A 21,494-nucleotide genomic window follows, 5' to 3' on the forward strand; every position below is an offset into this window, starting at 1 on the left:
TTGAATCGTCAACAGGAAAAGTATAAGGGGAGGCTTGAGGGTCAGTTGGAGACACCAAGAGAGATCAAGAATTCAATTTTCTGGGGCGAGGTTTGCTGAGGAAATCGAGTTAGTGATAAGTTGCAGCAAGGGGCAGTTTAGCAAGGGATTTCATTCGAGGCTGAAGAATACATTGCAGAGAGGCATCGTAGTGCAAGAGAGACAACGCGAGCCCTAGAAGGGTTGACGCAAAGGCAACATGAGCTGACACAGAGGACGCAGAAGGCCGTAGAGGTTGACGCAAGCAATGCAGAGGGCCGTAGAGGCTGACGCAAGCAATGCAGAGGGCCGTAGAGGCTGACGTTGGGATTCAGAGGCAGCATTGGGGAGATTTTGTGGGGCAGACTGAGAGCAGATCAGCTGGGAGAGGGTGACGCAGTTCCAGAGCAGTGCTTGGAGCAGCTTTCGCTGTCTAGCACAAGGAACAGTCAGAGTCACTGTGGGGTTGATCATTTGGTTGCTGATTTGCCAGAATATTTGTCTCCAGATAGAGGTACTACTGTTGAGGATATTCTTTGTTGGGTGAGCCAATTCTGGAACCCTAGTTATATTCACGAAATCTGCTTAATAATAAAACCCTCATATATGCTGCATCGATTTTCCCGCATTGGGTTTTTCCGAGGACGATTGTCCAAAAATAACGGTGTCCCTTATGTTATTGTTTTTGTTTACTTCAGTGCATGATTTATATATCTGTGAAGGCTGCATTTGTGTTTAATTTGGTGTTTATACAATTAAATAACTTGTTAATGTGAAGAACTAGTAGGAGATAGTAAACTAGGAATTACAGTAGGGGTTTCAGATGTTTTAGATTAAGGAATTTTCACGTGGTATCAGAGCGATTGCAGATCAGAGGCGACTGAAGACACCGATCGAGAAAATTTGAGAATTTGCAGCAGAGAAGTAGCTGTCCCGAGAGACAGCGTTGTTCTAGAGATGAAGAGGCGAGAGGAGTGACACAGTGCAGAGAGTATGACGTAGTGCTTGCGTCAGCATTCTGAGCTGGGAGAGGAAGACGCAATAGTTGGGAGGAGCCCACGCAGTGGCTGTGTCAGCCATTAGGGCGAGCGCAGAGGTAGAGAAGGGTAGATCAAACTCACACAGAGCCATGCCATCTTTCTGAGCCAGGAAGGATTGACGCAATTGGCCGGGAGGAGCAGATTGAGCCCACGCAGAGATTGCGCAGAGCTTGAAGGGCTCAGATTCTTCGAGTTGCCGAGGCTAAGGCGCTGTGCAAATTTTGATTTGTGGAGTTGGTGGGACGCTGTTTCTATAAGTGCAGAATAGTGTCTAAGGAGACTGAACAAAGGTAGAGGGAAGCATTGCCTCAATAGATTTCTAGCCAATAAATCTACATCCGAGTTGTAGCGGCATAGGAGAGGAGTGATTCGACAATTGGCCGGAGGATTTTCGAGAGGGAAATCACGTCTCAGAGGGAGTTTAGAGAAGAGGAGCAAGGATGGCAGTGAACGGATTGTGGGATTTGGACAGATTGGACAGGGCTTCCCATTTTGTCATCTGGAAGGTTAGGATCCTGGCAATCCTAGATAAACATCGTATCAAGGACTATGCCTTGAAAACAGTAGTTGTCCCAGTTGACCCTAATGCAAATGAGAAGTATGAGGAGGCTGAGGCAAAGGCGAAATGCATGATTCTAGACGGGTCAAGGATCATGTCATAGCACATATTGCTGAGAAGAACATAGCAAGGGAGATGTGGCAGATGCTGACCATCTTATACCAGGGCTCTTCCGTGCAGTGAAAGATGTTATTGGAGAATCCGCTGAGGTCATATCAGATGCAGGAAGGAGAAGAGATAGATCCGTTCCTTCTTAGGTTGCAAGGAATTCGCGACCAACTTACTTCCACGGGGTTTACACAAGATCTAGAGTTCATGGTCAGGACTGCCCTGAATGCAGTCTCCGAGGAGTGGGAGACATTTGTCCAAAGTATTTTGGGCAAAAAGACTCTCCCCAGTTGGGAGGAGATGTGGGCAGCTCTTCGACAGGAAGAGATCAAGAGATTGACCAAGGCGGGGAGTAGCCGTAAGGGAGTTTGAATCAAGAAAGAGGAGGAGGATGCAACTCTAGCATCTGTGGGACATCAGGGGGTTCAGAAGAGGAAGAAGAAATATATCTCCAAGGTCAAGTGCTTCAACTGTGGGGAGCTAGGACATTATGCCTCTCAGTGCCCCAGGAAGAAAGACAAGGGAGAAGATTCCGACTCAAAGGTTGCTCTAGCAAAGGCGGAGAAGGATGTCGAGACTGATGATGATTGTGCCAGGAGTGCTCATGCGCCTCTAGAGCAGAGCTGGGGAGACATTGAGCTGTAGTTGAGAGGACTACAGAAGAAGGGCGGTATCCTTGAGGTGCCCAAACTCTTGGATCACATACAGCTACGAGAGCCCTTAACGGCAGTAGCATGATGACAGATGTCGAGTGGAGTAAGGTGTGATGGAGCGACAAGGCAGTGCTAGAGTGAAAAAGTCTGTAGCAATGCAGTGGAGGTTGCAGCAATGCGAGAGGCACAAAAGAGGTTGCAACAACGCAGTGGCAACAGAGGGAGCAAAGGATAGCAGCAGAGGTAGCTTCAACATCACAAGGCTTCCAGACTGACCAGGATGTCACTGTTTGGGTGAAGTCAGTTACTTACTTCTCGGTAACTAAGTTGTAGTGCAATGGTTAGCAGTGGCAGTGTTATGGGCAGCATGATGCAGCATGTTGAGAGGGAGCTGCATTTCGGATGTAGCAGTGTCATGGGCAACAATAGAGGAAGCAACAATGCAGTGGATGTGGGGCAACAGGCCAAGCATCAACACAGAGGACCGACGCAGAGGATCAGTGTGATGCTTTTATGGTGAAGCATTGCTAGAGCACATTCCTAGCATCGGAAGTGCTCTAGCCATGAAATTTGGTGGAGAGGCTAAGGCACATGAGATCTCCAAGACCTAGAAATCGTTTGGAGAAATTCCACTTGGATGAAGAGATATTAAAATAATTAATATTTTTAATGGGTCCCTGAGTGTAAACTTAAGAAAATTAAAATATTAATGTGTATTAATATAAAATGGGTGAGAAAATTCGAAGTGACGAGGATCAAGCTAGTTCTAATCTTAGTCGTTGATTAGGGACTAAATCTCGACCGTTGAATCGTTAATAGGAAAAGTATAAGAGGAGGCTTGAGGGTCAGTTGGAGACACACCAAGAGAGATCAACATTTGATTTTCCGGGGCGAGGTTTGTTGAGGAAATCGAGTTAGTGATCAGTTGCAGTGAGGGGCAGTTCAACAAGGGATTTTTGTTCGAGGCTAAAGAATACATAGCAAAGAGGCAGCGTAGTGTAGGAGAGACAACGCAGGCCCTAGAAGCGTTGACGCAGAGGTAGTAGGAGCTAAGGCAAAAGGCCATAGAGGCTGACGCAAAAGCTGTAGAGGCTGACAAAGGCAGTGCAGAGGACTGTAGAGGCTGACGCTGGGCTTCAAAGGCAACGCCGGGGAGATTCTATGGGGTAGATTGAGTGCAGATCAGTCGGGAGAGGGCGGCGCAGTTCCTGAAGGGTGACACAGTTTCAGAGCAGTGCTTGGAGCAGCTTTCGCTGTCCAGCACAAGGAATAGTCAGAGTCACTGTGGGGTTGATCATCTGGTTGCTGATTTGCCGGAATATCTGTCTCTGGATAGAGGTACTACTGTCAAGGATATTCTTTGTTGAGTGAGCTAATTCTGGAACCCTATTTGTATTCACGAAATCTGCTTAATAATAAAACCCTCATATATGCTGCAGCAATTTTCCCGCATTGGGTTTTTCCGGGGACGATTGTCCAAAAATAACAGTGTCCCTTGTGTTATTGTTTCTGTTTACTTTAGTGCATGATCTGTATATCTGTGAAGGCTGCATTTGTGTTTATGCAATTAAATAACTTGTTAATGTAAAGAACAAGTAGGAGATAGTAAACCAGAAATTACAGTAGGGGTTTTTGATGTGTTAGATTAAGGAATTTTCACAAGATGTTGAGATGGTTCATGATGACAGGATGGTATGATCATGGATAGATTGGTAGGTGGAATTCTCCCTAGTTGAGAGGGAGTGTTAAAATTGACAACTAGGGCCAAATTCCACTTTGGACATCCCATTTGAAGGAGATGATTTTTGCATTAAATTCCTCTTTTCGAGAGGACCAAAATCGATATAAAGATTGTCAAATTTGGATAAGTAAAAGTGAGTTTTTGAATTTATTCTCTCACACGAAAAATATCAAGGTCAACCTTATCTCTCTATCAGCTCAACAGGTCCAATAGAAACGCCTCTTGACCCTCTACCGAATTGTATAAATAGGGGTGCCTCCACTTTCATTTGGAGACATCCTAAAAGAATTCTCACATGGATTTGCTCTGTGATTTTTGGTGCGGTTATGAGCCAGGAAGATAGGAGGCAAGGAGCTCGAGCTGAATGAGGTATATTTCTGTTGGAAGGATTCAGATTCCTTGCAGACCTAGCCGCACATGTCTGAGGTCTTAGGCAGATCATGAAGGACAAGTTTTTGGACAAATTTTGAGGCTGACTTCCTTGCAGATCTAGGCCGAAACTTAGGAGGAAGGTAAGAGGATTTGCTGTGCATATTTTAAGGGTTATATTCTCTCTGTTGAGGACACAAGTTAGGACACCTTCTACAATGAGTTAGAAGGTCTATTTGTGGGCGGAATGGGCTAGGAAAACTCCTCTTCCCTAGTCGTATCTTCTCTTTGTACAACGCAGGTGAATAGAGGGTTTATTCCATGTGTTTGGGTTGTTGATTGATATAGGAAAGCTGTAGGGTACGTTGAGGGGAGCCTCAAAATCCTAGAATAAGCTTGGGTTCCAGATCTACAACTGTTACATCATCATGTTGATCAAACTTGTCTGCCTAATATAGAAACCTTTCTTACAACTGCTTTGTCTTCTACTGATCACTGGTTAAGGCAGAAATGACTACCATTGTTTGAAGGCTGAATGGAAGAATTACCAGGGTTGCCTTTTTGTCATCGATTGTATTTTCTCCCTGTTTCTCTGTTGACCAATTGATATTAATAATAAGAAGATTTGATCAAGGGTTTTCCCATCTTGGGATTTTTCCAAGGCTTGAGCCATATCATTGTGTCCTTGTCTTGGCTTGTCTTCATCAATTAATTGAATATGTTCTTTCTTCAGTTACTATCAAAATTATAATAATTCATGTGATTGCTAATGGTATAATAAATGGGCTAATATGGAATTCTGAAGTGACTCCTATGCAAAGAACATGAAATTTCAACAATTTGCCATTGCACAATATTTTAGGCTAGCCTGTGTACAATCCACCAACCATTTGTTGTCGTACAAATTCCGTACAATTGGCCCAACATTGTACAACATACCAGTCGTCACCGCCATAATTGCCGCCACATCCAACGTTAAACTTCTTGGTGCATCTTGGACAACAATGCACCTGAAGTGAACTACAAGGGGCCAACCATGGCTTGACCAAGACAACAAGATATAGACTCAATATATGATATAGACCTGGGATAACTAATACAAACCTCACATGGTTGTTACAATGCTTTGACTTGTGACCTTGGACTTGCAATGGTGGTGAAAAATGGTGCAAAAATTTTGATCTATCTCTTCTGACATGTGGAGTAACAGGTGAGTTTTCCAAGACTTATTGATTACTGGTAAAACTTGCAGAATAATGCATGTTTGATCAATTTGACGGAGCCTAGGATCTTTTTTTCACCAAGCTGAGTCAACTTGCTTGGTGCTTGACGGTCTTAGCAAGTCATTTTTAGTGCTTTGGTGTGAGCCTTAAGGATGTTCAGTTTTTGGCTAAGTTACCAGGATTCGGATACGGATACGGATCCGGATCCGGATTCGCTAGTTTTTTGAAAATCCAGGATCCGGATACGGCAAAGATACGGCAAGTACAAAAAATATAATAATATTAAAAATATAATAAAATTAATAATAGACACAAAATCATCCATTTATATATATATATATATATATATAAAGCTAAATCATTGTCATTCATTTTGTGCTTTTACCATATATTCAAGTTCATCTTTAATTATCTCTTCAAATTAACAAATTGTTGTTTTGTTAAGTTTGAATTCATAAAACACCATCATTAGTTTATGCCCACACACCTATATTTTAAGATTATTAAGACAAAATTAAATTTAAAATTATATCTATATCAATACGTATATTTAAATTTGTATAAATTTTATATATCATTTTAAATTTTAAATTAATTAATAAAAATTAGAAAAAAATGTATTTTAAAATAAAAAATATATGCTCAAATTCCAATCTATAAGTCAAAACTAAATTATAAATAAAAAGCAATATAATTTAAAAAATACATACCTATATTTTAAGTTTATTAAGACAAAACTAAACTTAAAAAAAAAATATATATATATATATATTTGAAATTTGTATAAATTTTATATATGTAAATTTTTATAAAGATTCATAGCATACAAACTCGTGAAGTAAGATACAAACGACTACCTTTCCTGAAGTTTGACTTTTCAGATAGAATGGTGGCTGCGGACTTTTGCGAAGTAACTTTGGCTGTGAAATTTTAGTACGTTAACGCTGTGTAATGAACAGAGGGCGCATACTAACTCTTTTCTCGACCGTGAAGGGCAGCGTTAGTGCTTTAACGCATTGTCCATCACCACTATGGAGCGTTAAGCCAAAATTGGTGCAAGGAAAGGTGACTAACGCCTTTCTCGTCTGGCTGCATAGCGTTAATACGCTCTGGTTTGACTCCTCGATAACATTAATCTACAAAAAAAAAAATCTTCAACGCAGACTTCGCAGCCACGTGCCGGTTCTTGGGCGTATTTACGCGGATCCGGATCCGAATCCGGATCAGATCCGTGGATCCGTGGATCCTGTACCCCAGAGGGCCGGATCCGGTAACTTAGGTTTTTGGCTATACAAACATCTGATTTGCAACTGCATAAATCTACATGTCATTTCTCTGGATGAAACTGAACTGTAAACTGTTGTGGATATTCCAGTGGACAATTCATCACAACAGATCTACTAAAATATATTAGGAAATCCGAAATATACACTGAGGGTAAATTTCTCCTTAGATTTCTGTGTCTGTTACTCACTGTTTATTGTATATGCATGCAAATTATAACTATGCACAAAACAGAGAACAAATATATCAATCACTCGCAAACCACAATAACACAAGATATGACCCGGGAAACCCTTTCCGGAGAAAACTCCGCTGGAAGGTGAGGTTGCTGTGCTCTGTCTTTCCCTGAATTGAAATGGAATGCAAATACAAAGAAATGAAGCTTGTGGCCCATGGGATATTACAATGCACAAATCTTCTCTCTTTGCTCTCTCCTTGTCCACTCTTGACTACTCTGCTCACCTATGGAACAAAATGCAATTGAATAGAATGGAACCCCTTTTCCTTTGAATGGCCTCATTATAACACAATTCAATATGCAACTAGTGGTTAAGTTTGACTCCTTCAACTCTTAACTAGAGTTACAATATTGACTCTTCTAGAGATTTGTTCATCATGATCACATGGCTACCTCCTTTTTTATGAATAACAAGGGCTGATGTGACAGCCTCTGGAATCATGGTGGTCAAAACAAGGTCAACTTCTGGGTGGCATAACTTTTGCATACAAACTCTGATTGAGAAAACTCGTGTCATTGGAAAGGTTTCGTTGGAAAGGTATAGAATAGCGCTAAAGGGTGCTGCTCTTAAGTGACAGTTTTAACCCCAAAAAATGCCATTTGATGCTTCAAACTGCATCTGGAATATTTCAAACCCCAATTTCTCCAAACTGGGACCCATAGGTAAAAATGGTCATGTGAGTTGATTCCTCCACTTTTTCCACTCCAAAAGCATCAAAATGAATGACCAATAATATACTGATCCAATCTGGATCAGGAGCAGTCAATACGTTTACAGTGGTCATTCATAAAAATAAATAAATTCTATAATGGCTGATGGAATGTTATGGTGGATAAATTCTTTTCATTCTTGTCTTACATTGCTATTAATGTGGAGATTGAGATTCTTGTGTTAATTGTTACAACTCTGCTTCAAGTATTCTAGGTATGGATTATATTGTGTTTCTTGTTTGTTAACACCCACCTTTGTCTTGAGTGAAGACTAAAAAGGGGAAAAGTGTGGATATCTGCAAAATTATATATGCTTTATAACCCCTGTTCTAATATTGGTTATAGACTAGCATCTATATTGTGAATAGAGTTATTACTGCTATGCTTTGCTTTAAACATTATAGTTGTGGATTAATATTCTAATTTAGTCATTCCGTTTAGTGTGATAATCCATTTGTATGTTCACTGGTTTGATGGTTGCCACTGCGATGTTTGGGTTATACATGCCATTAGTTGGCTGTTTTGTTAAATCTAAACTGCTGTTAGACACGTAATTTTATTAATTAGAAAGAAATCACATTACATAACAAATGAAAGGCATAGCATAGATATAAATTCTCTAGCTTCATCTTGACATGTCGTGTCCTTGACCAACAACTCAAGGATGATCACTATGTCAAGAATGTGGCAAGGTCAATCTATCTCCTAGGGAATACATAGCTTCTAGAATCACTTTATTATTCTAGGAAAATTAACTATCCAAATAATCTTTAGGATTATTAAGCTAACATGTTTCATTAAGTAAGCTATATTGCTTTATTCACAGTTTCCTGGACATCGATATTGATTAAGCAACAAATAGTTTATGTTAAATTGACAGAACATTTTTCATGCCCAGTTTGGAGTAAAACTGGAATGAACCTTGAATGATCTTCACCTTGATAGGTGCAGGAAATTTCTTGCTTAGTGCATATGGTACTTACAGTGGTGGAATATCTCCTCTTTGCAATTCTTTGTTGTATGCACAAACATTCTCTTTTGGCTAGTGCTTCTCCAGATAAGTAACATTAATAATTTAATCAATGCTCTTTGTAAAAAGATGTTTTCAAGTACTCATTTATTGGACACTCTTTTCTTATGAAAGTAATCTGGTGTAAACATATCTCTTTTAGCAATAATTTTTGTTGTTTATTAGGTCCACACTTCCATCATTAATGCATACTTTTAAAAGGGTTTTAAATGCAATTACTTATGTTCCTTTTTACTTTAAAGGAAACCTATGGTAACTATAATTAGAACTTGTATGGTCATCTTGTACTGAATAGTGTAGCCTAAGGGAGAGCATTCAAAAACATATTCTGCAGGTCAGCCCCATTGTTTGATGCCATATGTTTGCACAAAACAAATTGTTCCCCAAGCATATTTCTAAGTCGAGTCTTCTTGTTGAATTGGGTTACCATCTGAAACGGTTATAGTTGCATGTTTACTCATCATGGTCTTGATCATGCAGGTACAAAATGCTTGTTTATCTGAAGTATTGCTTCTTAGGGTTGGCATTCCCTCCTGGTAAGTTGAATGTATGGTGCTAGCCATTGTTGAGACTAATTATTCAATTTTATTTTCAGTTTACTGTTTATATTTTTACATTTAGGGTGACTTTTTGAATATATTCTGATATGTTCTGTTTATACTGTTGTTATTTCGGAGATAACCCTGTTGCTGCATGCTACAGATATAGATAAGATCATTCTATTATTGTCCATCAAATGACCTCAAATAGGTAAATCATATCAGTGTTGCCAGGAGTGCGCACCCCTCCTCCACCCCCAAGGGCTTGCTCCCTCCCAAACCATGCTCCAAGCGGGTGTGCCCCTTGAATTGTTCTCCCAATATTCGGGAGCATGCTCTCGGTGAATTTGAGGTGCTCCCTGCCCTTTTTGGAGTATGGCACTACCTAGGAAGCTCCTGAAAATTTTCAGAGCCTTCTTCCTTTAATGCTGTCAACAAACCCTGATCATTTATATCAGCATTATCATCATTATCATACTTGGGATTATAAGCTATATAACATTCATGGTTCACCTCCATGTCAAGCACATTTCAGTTTTCAAACATCTGTCCTTCATCCGGAGCCCTAAGTGCCTTCTCATGTGACCTACTTGTTTCATCATTTTGTGCTGTATGCACATTCTCAACAACCTCACACATCCTCTCTTGATCTGGAATCTTTTGAGGAAGGTCATGTGGCTGCTCTTGTTGCAGGTCTGTGGTATTCTCTATGCTGCCTTGAAAAGGACTGAGGAGGCCTTCATGGTTTAAGGCTGCTAACACATTTTCAAATTTCTGCCATACTGGGCCACAATACTTGAGAAAATCTTCAATTAACACCTTAAGAAAAGAAATTGCCTTTGGACTACACAACTGCTTGATCCATCCACCATGTTTGTGCCTTAAAGAGAAAATGAATAATCTAATCAGGGCATGAATAATGTGCCTCATAAATGCCAAGAAATGTGGGACAGCTGACAGTGAGGCCCCATCAAAGGTTGGAAGCTTCTCATACAAAATTGGAAGTGGCTTATTTCGATCTCCTGGGATGTCCTCAACATCCAATGCCAGGTACAATACATGCAAACCTCATAGAGCCATCTTTTATTGCTATCAAACATCAAAATTGAAATTTGCAGTTTGCAGTTTTGTACCTTTTTATAATGTAGTCACCAAGGAGACCGTGAGATGTCAAATGCCTTTGATTGGTTCTTGTCTCACCTACTCAACTACTCCTTGGCAACGATGCCAAAAATGTGACCGTAAAATTTGGCAAACCCAGTGCAAAGCCTCAATAGGAAACCTAGGTCTTATGGCAAAAAGAGATTGGCTACCACTGTAATCTCAATGGCTTCTCTACAACTGTTTAGTTGTGAAATTAATCCCACAAGAGAGGCTTCCCTACAGAAGCTCACCAAAAAGGTATTCAGTGAAGGAGGGCTCAATGGTGATGCAAGGTCTAAAGATTGAAGGAAAAGTGCTGATAGAGCCTTGAAAGGCTAGAATAAGAGTTGCCTAAAGTTTAGGTACGCTTCCCTAAAATCTTTATAATCTAGAAGAGAGCTGATATGAGTTAGGGTTTGTAAGATTTGCAGATTTAGGGCACACAATGGCATATAACACTTCTAGAAAATAGCCTATAAAGGATAATATCAACAAAGAATCAATAGTGTATGAGAAAGACAAACAATGCAGTTCCTTCCAATAGGGAATTAACATATGGACATAAAATTGTTATAAAATGCAGATTTTAAGCTAAACCTAACCCTAGTTACCATAAAATTAAAGGAAGAGAGAGAAATTTAATTTGATCAACACCTAATGGACATGCATTAAAGATGCTTTGAGGGATTGCTTGACTCCTTTCTACTACATTCAAGGGGATGCTTTGCTCTATTCTGAGGGCAGATATGACCTTGTAGCCCCAACGTTGCCCCTCAAAGATGAGTGTTGGGCCTTGGGCATATTTCAGATGGTTCCACACCTCTTGTTGTACCTTTAGATGTTGAAACGCTGAGCCTGAAAGCTTGGGTGTTGGATTACTTGATGATGTACCTAGATGGACCCAAGATGGCCCCAAGTTGGGCTTGGCCTTGTTTGATGAACGTTGCCTTGTTCCAGAGCCTAGTTGAGGATGGATGTCATTGAGTGACTTGGGAGGGCTAGCACACCATGCCTTGATACCAACACTCACCCTAGATGATCCCACATCATTCCTACATGCCCTAGGAGGGTGAGGTAAGATTTCTGTGGATGACATCATGGAGGAGGAGGTGCCTTTTGGAGATGTACCCATGCACTTTGATGATTTCTTGGAGTGAGGCATGGACCATTTCATTACTTAATGGAGATTGATCAATCTTGGAGGATGACGTCATAGTGGAGAGTATTATTCCCACATGTGTGTGTTATTTTGGCCATTTTGTTATGTTTTTGAGCTATCTGAAGGTTGGCTTGTGAGCTTTGGCCTAGTTAAACACTTAAAGAAACTTTTAAGGGATTTTCTTGTAAAATTATGGAAAAGTGATTTGGTTACCCTCATATAAATAGGGGAGTCCCTTTCCATTATTCATCATATTCATCATTCATCACACTTATCTTCTCTAAGAAGTACACACCAACTCTTGTCTTGTCTCCTAGACACAATGTGATCATTTGTGAAGCAAATTGTCTTGGGAGGGAGATTTTTGCAGGGAAAGACTTTTCAGATTGATTGAAGTGTTTTTTATTGAATTGTAATGCTATTAGGAAATGTGAACTGCCTCGAGAAACATTAAAAGCTGACTTTGTGAGACTGCCATTTTGAGAACTAAGGGATACTGCACTAATGCCAAGGCCACATACAGACTCAAATTTCAATAAACACAACCATGCAATGGGACATAGGTGGACCTTGACGTGGGATGGACTAGCTCACACTTTGATGATAACCCCTACATAAGACTAGGTTCTTGCAAACCATGAGTTCCAAAAAAGCCCATCCAACGCCCTCCAATCCTATCCAGGATGAAAGGAACCAAAGATGTACCCAATTGAATCGACCATGGCTGACAAAACACAAGGTCTAGGACACCTAATACACGACTTCTCATGGTTGTCACAAGGCTTTAACTTGTGACGTTGGGCTTATAATGGTGATGAATGCACTGAAATATTTGATGTCTACCCTTGTTGACATGAGGGATAACAAACCCTAAGAGCACCTTTTCGTCGATTGGGCCTTTATGTCCAAAAGGGTGGTTCTTTATTTCAATCGATTCAATACTCATACAAGTCAGCGTGGATTCATTTTACTTTATGTTTTAGGTTGGCTCCACTAAATCCAAAATGACTTTATTTACCAAAATAGGTGGACTTAGGTATATGTATATATATATATATATATATATATATATATATATAGGTAGTTTATGTGAGTCATGAGATGATTAGCATGATTATATATATATTTATATTTTTGCTAGTTTATGTGAGTCATGAGATGACCGGCATGACTAACCTGTGGCTTGAGTAGCTATGACCCAAGGGCATCTAAACCGTCAAAACCACCCGGGGGTCGCACCCATCCTGGGCCACACTAGCCCTTAGCATGGTTGGATTTTTTCCATAGAGTTTCGAACCAAGTGACCTTTACACCATAGAGTGCCTTAACATAACACCTTGTCACTGTTTACTCTAAGCCTCGTGGGCACACACACACACACAACAACTTGAACATCTACTGTAGGAGTGCCTTTCCTTTGCTATTGATCAAGTCTTTCACAATGATTATCAAATGATGAACCTGATCATAATTTTGTTAGAGTCATATTCAGATGGAGACCGAGTTATTACTTTACTAACCACACATTACACTTTCGAATTCTGCAATAACTTCTATCATAGCCATGTCTGAGGTTGGTTTCTTAGCAGATCTATCTTGCAATATAAGTTCGTCCTGCCCTTGGTTCACATCTATAGATGCTCGAACTTTCTTTAACATAATCCTATGGCTTAATCCCATGTCACATGGACTACTAACTTTCTAGATGCATGAGTAGTGGGTTTAAAAAGAAAAAAGAAAAATGTATGAACTATCAAATGTGACCATTAACCCTTTCCTCCAATAACCAATCTTACAAAAATATGGCTTAGTGATTGATTGATGAGAGTGAATAAAAGAAGCTATGTCTATTGGTACCTACATTGTTTTCAGATTGAAAGTGCTTGATGTCAAAGAGAGGTTGAGAGTGTTGGCCAATGGCTTATGTTTGTGTGCAAGCATGGCTTGTCAGTTGTACTTGCTCGTATGTTGTAACTCCTCAGTCTTCACGTGACTTGTGACTAATGTGTCATGTATCACCAATTATTTTTATTTTTGTTTGGGAAGGGGTTATAAGGATATTAATGTGAATAAATATTAAAAGAATATCAAGGTACCTTTCGTTAAAGTATGAAAAGAAAACAAATACATACAGGCAAAAAAGAAAATATTATTAAAATAAAAATCCCTAAGTTACAACTATAGTAAAGTACTTAGGTATTGTTGCCACCTCATTTGCACATCTAGGTTAGTGTGGGAAAAATCCTCAACCTCACAAGGTGTGACTTGGTGGCAACCTAAGAGAAGGGGTTGTTGCCTATACCCAACTCTCTCTCTGTTAAAGATCTCTCGTAGTTAAAGCTAAGGGGGGTGGTCCCTAAATGAAGGTTAGTGAGTGAGATGTGAGTTTTGTAGGAGACTAAGGTTAGTGGAACTACTTCAAGATATGAGCAAGCTTGTGAATCTATGAGCAATATAAAGATGTATATTCAATGATAATCAATGCAACATCCAAGAGATAAAATGTAAACCAATGCCTTGTAAATAATTGCTCAAATGAAATAATAAATACTTGCTCAAATGGACAATCAAAATAAAATGACAAGTAGTCGTACAAAAATAGACAATATTAGATGAAATATGAAATATCACTTGCAAGAAATGTCGAAATGTGTAACTAGGTTCAGTCTTCATATTGACATATGTATTCATGATTCTATGTATTTGATGTAATGAGAAAAATAAATTTATTATTATTATTCTTGAGGCATGGGTTTCATGCTCAAGGGTATTTTATTTTATAGGTCAAGCTCCCATTGAGAGCTTCTAAGGGCTTGTCCTTGAGTCTGCAAGTTAAGAGAGTCATTGTCATGTATGAAAGACCCTTCTTGGGCATGTTACATATTGTAAAAGGAATTTATTTGAGTGAAAATCAAGTCAAAAGACCCTCCAAGACCTCTTCATGTTGCAAAGATCAAGTCTGTCTACTCAAGTGGGCACATCGGCCTAAAGGGTGCAATTCGACCTAGCAGAAGGCCTATATATAAGAGAGACTTCAACCTTCACTTTGGGCACTCAACTCATTCATTCAAGTTCGATCATAAGAGAGAAAAAGGTGCGAAGAAAAGAAGAATGAAGAAAGAAGAAAAGGACAAGTTTTTTAGCTTGGTTTTGGGCTACTTCTTTCCACATGCGTGAAAGGATTAGGGTACTTATTGCAGCAGAAGAGGCCTAGTTGCAAAAGTTGATTTAGGGCATCATCAAGGACACTTTGCAAGCCGAGTTCTCTAGGAGAGAGAATGAACTCAAGTGAAGAGGAAAGGAGGAAAACACTATCATAATCTCCACACGTGCCAAGGCTAGGGTTTCCACAAAAGAATTTACTGGAGGTCGAAGTTGCAGAAGAATTTACTGGAGGTCGAAATTATAGAAGTTGTTGAGGAATTGTTAGAAGGAAAGTTTGTTAAAAAGGAAGGATTTGACTTGGCCTTGGAGGGTCTTCGTCAAGGGTCATAGGTCTTGGAATTTGTCAATTGAAGTTCTATAAGAAGAGAAGAATTCTTGTGGGTTTTCCTCTCAAGTGGAGAGGTTTTGGCCCTGGCTGATTGCCTACATCTTGTGTCCTCTTGTCTTATTGTTCTTTATGGTGTGGTAGCTGTTTGATGAAAAGAACAACAAATATAATCAAGAAAAACAAGAACCTAATGAAGTTAAGTAAAAACACATCACAAGCAATTATTAAAGTAAGAGAATTCAACTATTCTAGCTGCCCATGATTTTTCAACATGGTATCAGAGCTAAGGTGACTACATCAAGGAAAGGCAACTTGAAGGACCATCAAAAGGAGTATCAAGAAAGGTCAAGGTATCAAAGAGGACATCTAACCATCAAGAAGGGTTACTTGAGGACCAAAAAGATATAAGGATCATTGAGTAGGACCATTCATCATATTTCAAGGATCATAACATTTCAAAGAGAAGAAGACCTCAAAACCCTAGCTCATTCGAAGAAAGGTTCTACACTTGAAACATTCTTAAGAAGCTCACACAAAGAAGATCTCAAGGACCCTACCTCCACTCAAAGAAGGACTACACATTGAAGCATCTTGAAGTCTCTACATCCAAGGGAAGCAAGAAGAGGCATTATCATCATCATCAAAGAATCAAGGTGATCTCCCTCTCTTTGAACCAAGGGACCTTGGCCTTGGCCTTGATGGGGCACCTACTTGACCTTCATCAACCTTCCTTGAGCCCTTGAGCCTTCGGCCTTGATGGGGCCCCTCCTTGAGCATTGAGCCTTGATGGAGCCCCTCCTTGACCTTCACCAACCTTTCTAGCGTGGGGTCATATGCCAAAGTCAGGGAAGGCTGGTCGAAGGAACATCGGGACAGAGTGATACATGAACCCACTTGGGGTTGAAACCGTCTTCCTAGCCCTCGACCGCTACGGTTTGAGTGAGCTCAGAACCAACCCATAACAGCCTAAAGCTACCAACCCTAATGGGAAAAGATAAATTGAGATCAGTTAGGTTTGTGTGGCCACCACCCCTTGCCTTTCCCGTGGATGGCTCGCCAGTGGCCTTAACAGAGAACTCCTATACACCTGGATGGGTTAAACCCAACCCCTTCTTAACAAGAGTGGAATGATTCTGTCTCTAAGTTGTAAGCAATGGAATGATTCTGTCTCTAAGTTGTAAGCATTGATTCAACTTCACATGAGTGGGAATAGCAACCTCAAATTCCGCTTCATGAGTGGGAGTAGAACTCAACCACAATGTCCGCTTCCGTGGGAGTAGAACTCAACCACGGGGGATGCATCCTCAACCACAAATCCCAGCCAGAGTGTTAGATTCATCCTCCCCACAAATGGTGTCAGGGCCTCAGGCTTTTGGATTTTCTGGAGGCTCGCCATCACTCCAAATATGTATACGATCTTAACGATCCTTTGGGATCCAGCCTTGCAGTGGTTTGAACACATTGGGATTTCCAGTGTGGGTTGGGTCTCATTGAGTCCCAGGGCCAATTTTCACCACGGTGTGAGGTCACATCAGGATGAGGTGAGGAATGTAGCATCCTAGAGGAGATGGCTAGACAAACTGGATGCCGAATGGCATACAGGCTAAGTCCGCATCACCAGGCTTCTAGAGACTCAGAGCGTCCAAACGGAAACTGGCTAAGCAAACAGGACCTGAATATTGGATACTGGCTCTGCTTACAGTTCCCTAACAGGAAATACCGGCTGACCTGGATCTCAAGGGATGTGATCCAGGTCGTAAAGGCAAAACCAGCCAGACACTCTAGGAAACGAGATACAGGCATAGTGGACACCTACCCAACAACGTACAAATACACTCGCTCCCCCTATCTTGGAGTTTCGAAGCCCCACCTCTAGGGAAAGTCCTACTTGTTTGCACCGGCTAGCTAAGACTCCACTAACCTAAAAAAATAAAAGACTCACTCGACCTCAAAATTAAAAGACTCACTTGACCTAAAAAATGAAAAGACTCAATCGACCTCAAAAATGAAAAGACTCACTCGACCTCAAAAACTGAAAAGACTCAGGGGGTATCATTTTTTTTTCTTTTACCCTGAAGGGTGCCACTTGGTGGTATTGACTTATCACCTTTGAAGGAAGACATATTCAAGAAGACATCTTCTATCATCCACATTATCAAGAAATGCATCAAGTTGAAGATTTCGCCATCAGGAAGCATCTTCACTTGACAAGTATGTATCTCTATATTTATGTTTGAATCCGCTATCAAAATGACTTCATTTTGCAAGGAAAGCAATAAATTGGTTGGGTCAACAAACTATCTTGCATGGAAAAAGAGGACATATTTGATTTTCATAGAAAATGAAGTCATTGATCACGTTAAGGGTTTAATTGTTGAACCACTAAAAGAAGAAGCTCAAGCTCTAACAAAATACATGAAGGGGGAAATAAGGGCTCAAAGAATCCTTATAGAATCAATTAAGGATTCTCTCATTCCATAGGTAGCGAAATTGGAAAAGTCAAAAGACATCTATGACTAACTGGTAGAGCTATTCTCCGTAAGTATTGCAGGAGAAGTAGCTCATTGAGAACTGAGCTTTACAAGATGAAGATATTAGAGGAAGAAGGAATAGCCTCATACTTTATGAGAGTGTTAGAAATACGAGACCAACTGCAAGAGTTGGGGGAAATAATGTCTGATAAAGAAATGACCACTGTGGTGCTCAATGCACTACCTGATGAATGGGGCAACTTTGTATCAAGCATCTATGGAAAGAAGGAAGCCACTCCATTCAGTGAACTTTGGTCATTGTGTAAGATTGAAGAAACCATGTTAAAAGCAAAAAGTGATGTAGGACCAAGCAAACAAGTTCAAGCATTTGCTGCCATGGCTAAGAGAAAAGGAAAGTTTGGGAAGTTTGGTCCTTAGAAAAAGAAGAAGATCGATATGTCAAAGATCCAATGCTATGGCTGTCAGGAATATGGGCACTGCAAGAGAAATTGTCCTAAACTCAAGAAGGACAACAAGAAAAGGAATGAAGCCCATATCATCGAAGAAGTGGAAGAACCTGAGAAGAAGAAATCAAAGGAGGAAGTGAGAGGTATCTACTACGACTAAGATAATCTCCTTTATTGTGTTCTTTTTCAGTTTTCATGAAAGATAACTATCGTGGTAGAAAGCATTATAAGAATGATAGGATGCATCATATCAGGAGGTGGCATCATTATATAAATATACGATTGAAGCAAGAGCTTGTGACATCCTTATAGAAGCTTGAAAAGATAGCTGAAGTATAATTCATCATAGAAAGGAAGAAGCTCTTGGTAACCTCATTGAAAGCATGAACGATTAGAAGAAAGCCATTTAGCATGGTTAAAAGAAATCATCATACATCATCATTAGGAAGGAGCATTTGCAGGATGAGAATAATCAAAGGTCCTCCGTTGGAATCTTCATTAGAAGGTTCACCTCTCTTGGAAGAAGCAAGTGTTTCACTGATCATTTCACCTTGTGTGGAGTCCATTGTTTCGAAGGATGTTGATATGGTGACAAAGAAGTGCAATATGTCAAGATGGTTGAAGTACTTTCAATCAAGGAAAGGACGCTGCTGAAGGAAGTCTAGATGACCAAAAGGAGAAAAGAGGTATGTATATGTTTAATAGATTAAGTCATGTCATGACTCATCATATAGTTGCAAAAAAAATGGGTAAATGCTCTACCTCATGAGAACTTCATTCTTTAGAAGGATGATGGTATGCTGACAAAGACGTGCAATATGTCAATGTGGTTGAAGTACTTTCAATCAAGGAAAGGAAGCTGCCAAAGGAAGTCTAGATGACCAAAAGGAGAAAATAGGTATGTATATGTTTAATAGATTAAGTCATGTCATCATATAGTTGCAGACAGTATGGGTAAATGCTCTACCTCATGAGCATGATCAAAGAAAAGGGATCTCTTCCTTTGGAAAGATGCATGAAGGCATGATTCACATATTGACAAGATGAAATCAACATAATATGTCCTCATATGGAATATGAGGTAGTTGATAAAAATAAAGGAACCATGGATGAAAGTTCCTAGGGGAGCAATATGTGAAGAAAGAAAGAAGAGATCGTGAAAGATGCAACTATGGTCACATAAGAAAAGGAAATCAACATCCAATGATTAGAAGGGTTAGACATGACATCTCCATAGAAAGTACAAAGACCTTGATAAGGTCTGTAAAGATAGAGACCCTTGACATTGAAAGTCTTGGAGATGTGTTTAGAAATGTGCAAGATGTGTTCCAAGCCAACAAGATGTCATGATGAAAGGCCATCACAAAAGGTAACTTTGATTTGATGTTCATTTTTTATTTTTGAACAACATCTGGATGGATTGATACAGGGCTACCAAAAGAGAGTTGTAGATGTCACCTACAACTAGCACTCATGTGGTTGGATGAAAGATCCTAAAGGAAACATGACTTGGAAGAGGTAGCTGTATGAAGAAAAGCCAAATGTGGACTAGAAGATCACTTTTCGATGAAGAAAAGGATGACATCATTGACATGGTTCGTGAAAGAAAGTGATGGATGGCCAATGCCATACAAAAGATGAAGACTCTGTAATGAAAAGGAAGAACTTCACGACATCGAAGGAGCCCCACAAGTAGCTGATAGTACCATGATCTCCACCAAAGAGCAGAAAGTTGCTGGAAGCAAGTCCCTAGTTAAGAGGGAGGTTTGACAAGTCCCTAGTTAAGAGGGAACTTTGACAAGTCCTTGGATAAGAGGGAGCTTGGGTACATTCCTTTTATAGGAATGGGTACATCCCTTCATAGGAATGGGTATATCTTCCCTAGCTAAGAGGGAGAGATAGACACACCATTCTTGTCTTCATATTGAGAAGTAAGAATGGAGGATTGGGTAAGCATCTAGCATTTGATACTCTTTGAGGATGTGGTAGGGCATCCAAGATAAGAGTAGTTGAAGAGGACCGATATTCTTTGAGGACTGGGAATCCATGACAAGAATAGTCTTGGAAGGGCATACCCTGTGAACACCTGGGTGGGGTATGTGCCTTGAGAGACAATGATGATGGTGTCTATAAGTCATTGGTCTCTTCAACATTGTGCTATGATCTTGTGGAGAGATAAAGTTGTTAGTCAATACCTTGCTATGTGACACTGCTTGTTGATATGATGCAAATAGATGGCTTACCAATTTGACTCTTCTTATTACAATTCTTCAGATTGAGAATGTCCAAGTACCTTGTATGAATTATGAATACCTCCTTAGTTAAGAGGGAGTGTTGAAATATGTAACTAGGTTCAATCTTCATAATGACATATGTATTCATGATTCTATGTATCTGATATAATGAGAAAGATAAATTTATTATTGTTATTCTTGAGGCATGGGTTTCATGCTCAAGGAAATTGATTTTATAGGTCAAGCTCCCATTAAGAGCTTTTAAAGGTTTTTTATTGAGTCTACAAGTCAAGAGAATCATTGTTATGTATGAAAGACCCTTCTTGGGCATGTTACATATTGTAAAAGGAATTTATTTGAGCCAAAATCAAGTCAAAAGACCCTCCAAGACCTTGTCATGTTGCAAAGATCAAGTCAACCTACTCAAGTGGTAAAGTCGGCCTAAAGGGCGCAATTCGACCTAGTAGAAGGCCTATTTATAAGAGAGACTTCGACCTCACTTTGGGCATTCAACTCATTCACTCAAGTTTGATCACAAGAGAGAAAAATGTGTGAAGAAAAGAAGGACGAAGAAAGAAGAAAAGGACGAGATTTCTGGATTGTTTTGTAGCAGAAGAGGCTGAGTTGCAGACGTCAAGTTAGGGCATCATCAAGAACACTTTGCAAGCCGAGTTCTTTAGGAGATAGAATCAACTCAAGCGAAGAGGAAAGGAGGAAGAAACTATCATAATCAACATAGGTACCAAGGCTAGGGTTTCTGCAGAAGAATTTACTGGAGGTAGAAAATACAGAAGATTTTGCTGGGGGTCGAAGTTGCAAAAGATTTTGCTGTGGGTCGAAGTTGCAGAAGAATTTGCTGGAGGTCAAAATTACAGAAGTTGTTGAGGAATTGCTAGAAGGAAAGTTTGTCATGGGACGTAGGTCTTGGAGAGTCTTGGTCAAGGGACATGTTATATACCTAGGGGGGATAATATGGGGTACCAAGGGAGGTACCCAAGGTAATAATGTAATAAT

At 40.0% G+C, this 21,494-nt stretch overlaps 1 protein-coding gene across 1 annotated transcript in view; it reads left to right on the top strand.

Annotated features, from left to right (window-relative positions):
* The window catches only part of SETH5 (transducin family protein / WD-40 repeat family protein), a 220,733-nt gene that overhangs the window by 94,250 nt on the left and 104,989 nt on the right, over positions 1-21,494 (top strand). Inside the window, exon 9 of the mRNA XM_089385020.1 lies at positions 9,455-9,510. Coding sequence (XP_089241146.1) covers positions 9,455-9,510 — 56 coding nt within the window. The remainder of the gene's footprint in view (positions 1-9,454; positions 9,511-21,494) is intronic.

This window comes from Pinus tabuliformis, chromosome Q, assembly GCF_031772625.1.
Source record: "Pinus tabuliformis cultivar Carrire ecotype Pingquan chromosome Q, CPIR1, whole genome shotgun sequence".
Taxonomy (NCBI): domain Eukaryota; kingdom Viridiplantae; phylum Streptophyta; class Pinopsida; order Pinales; family Pinaceae; genus Pinus; species Pinus tabuliformis.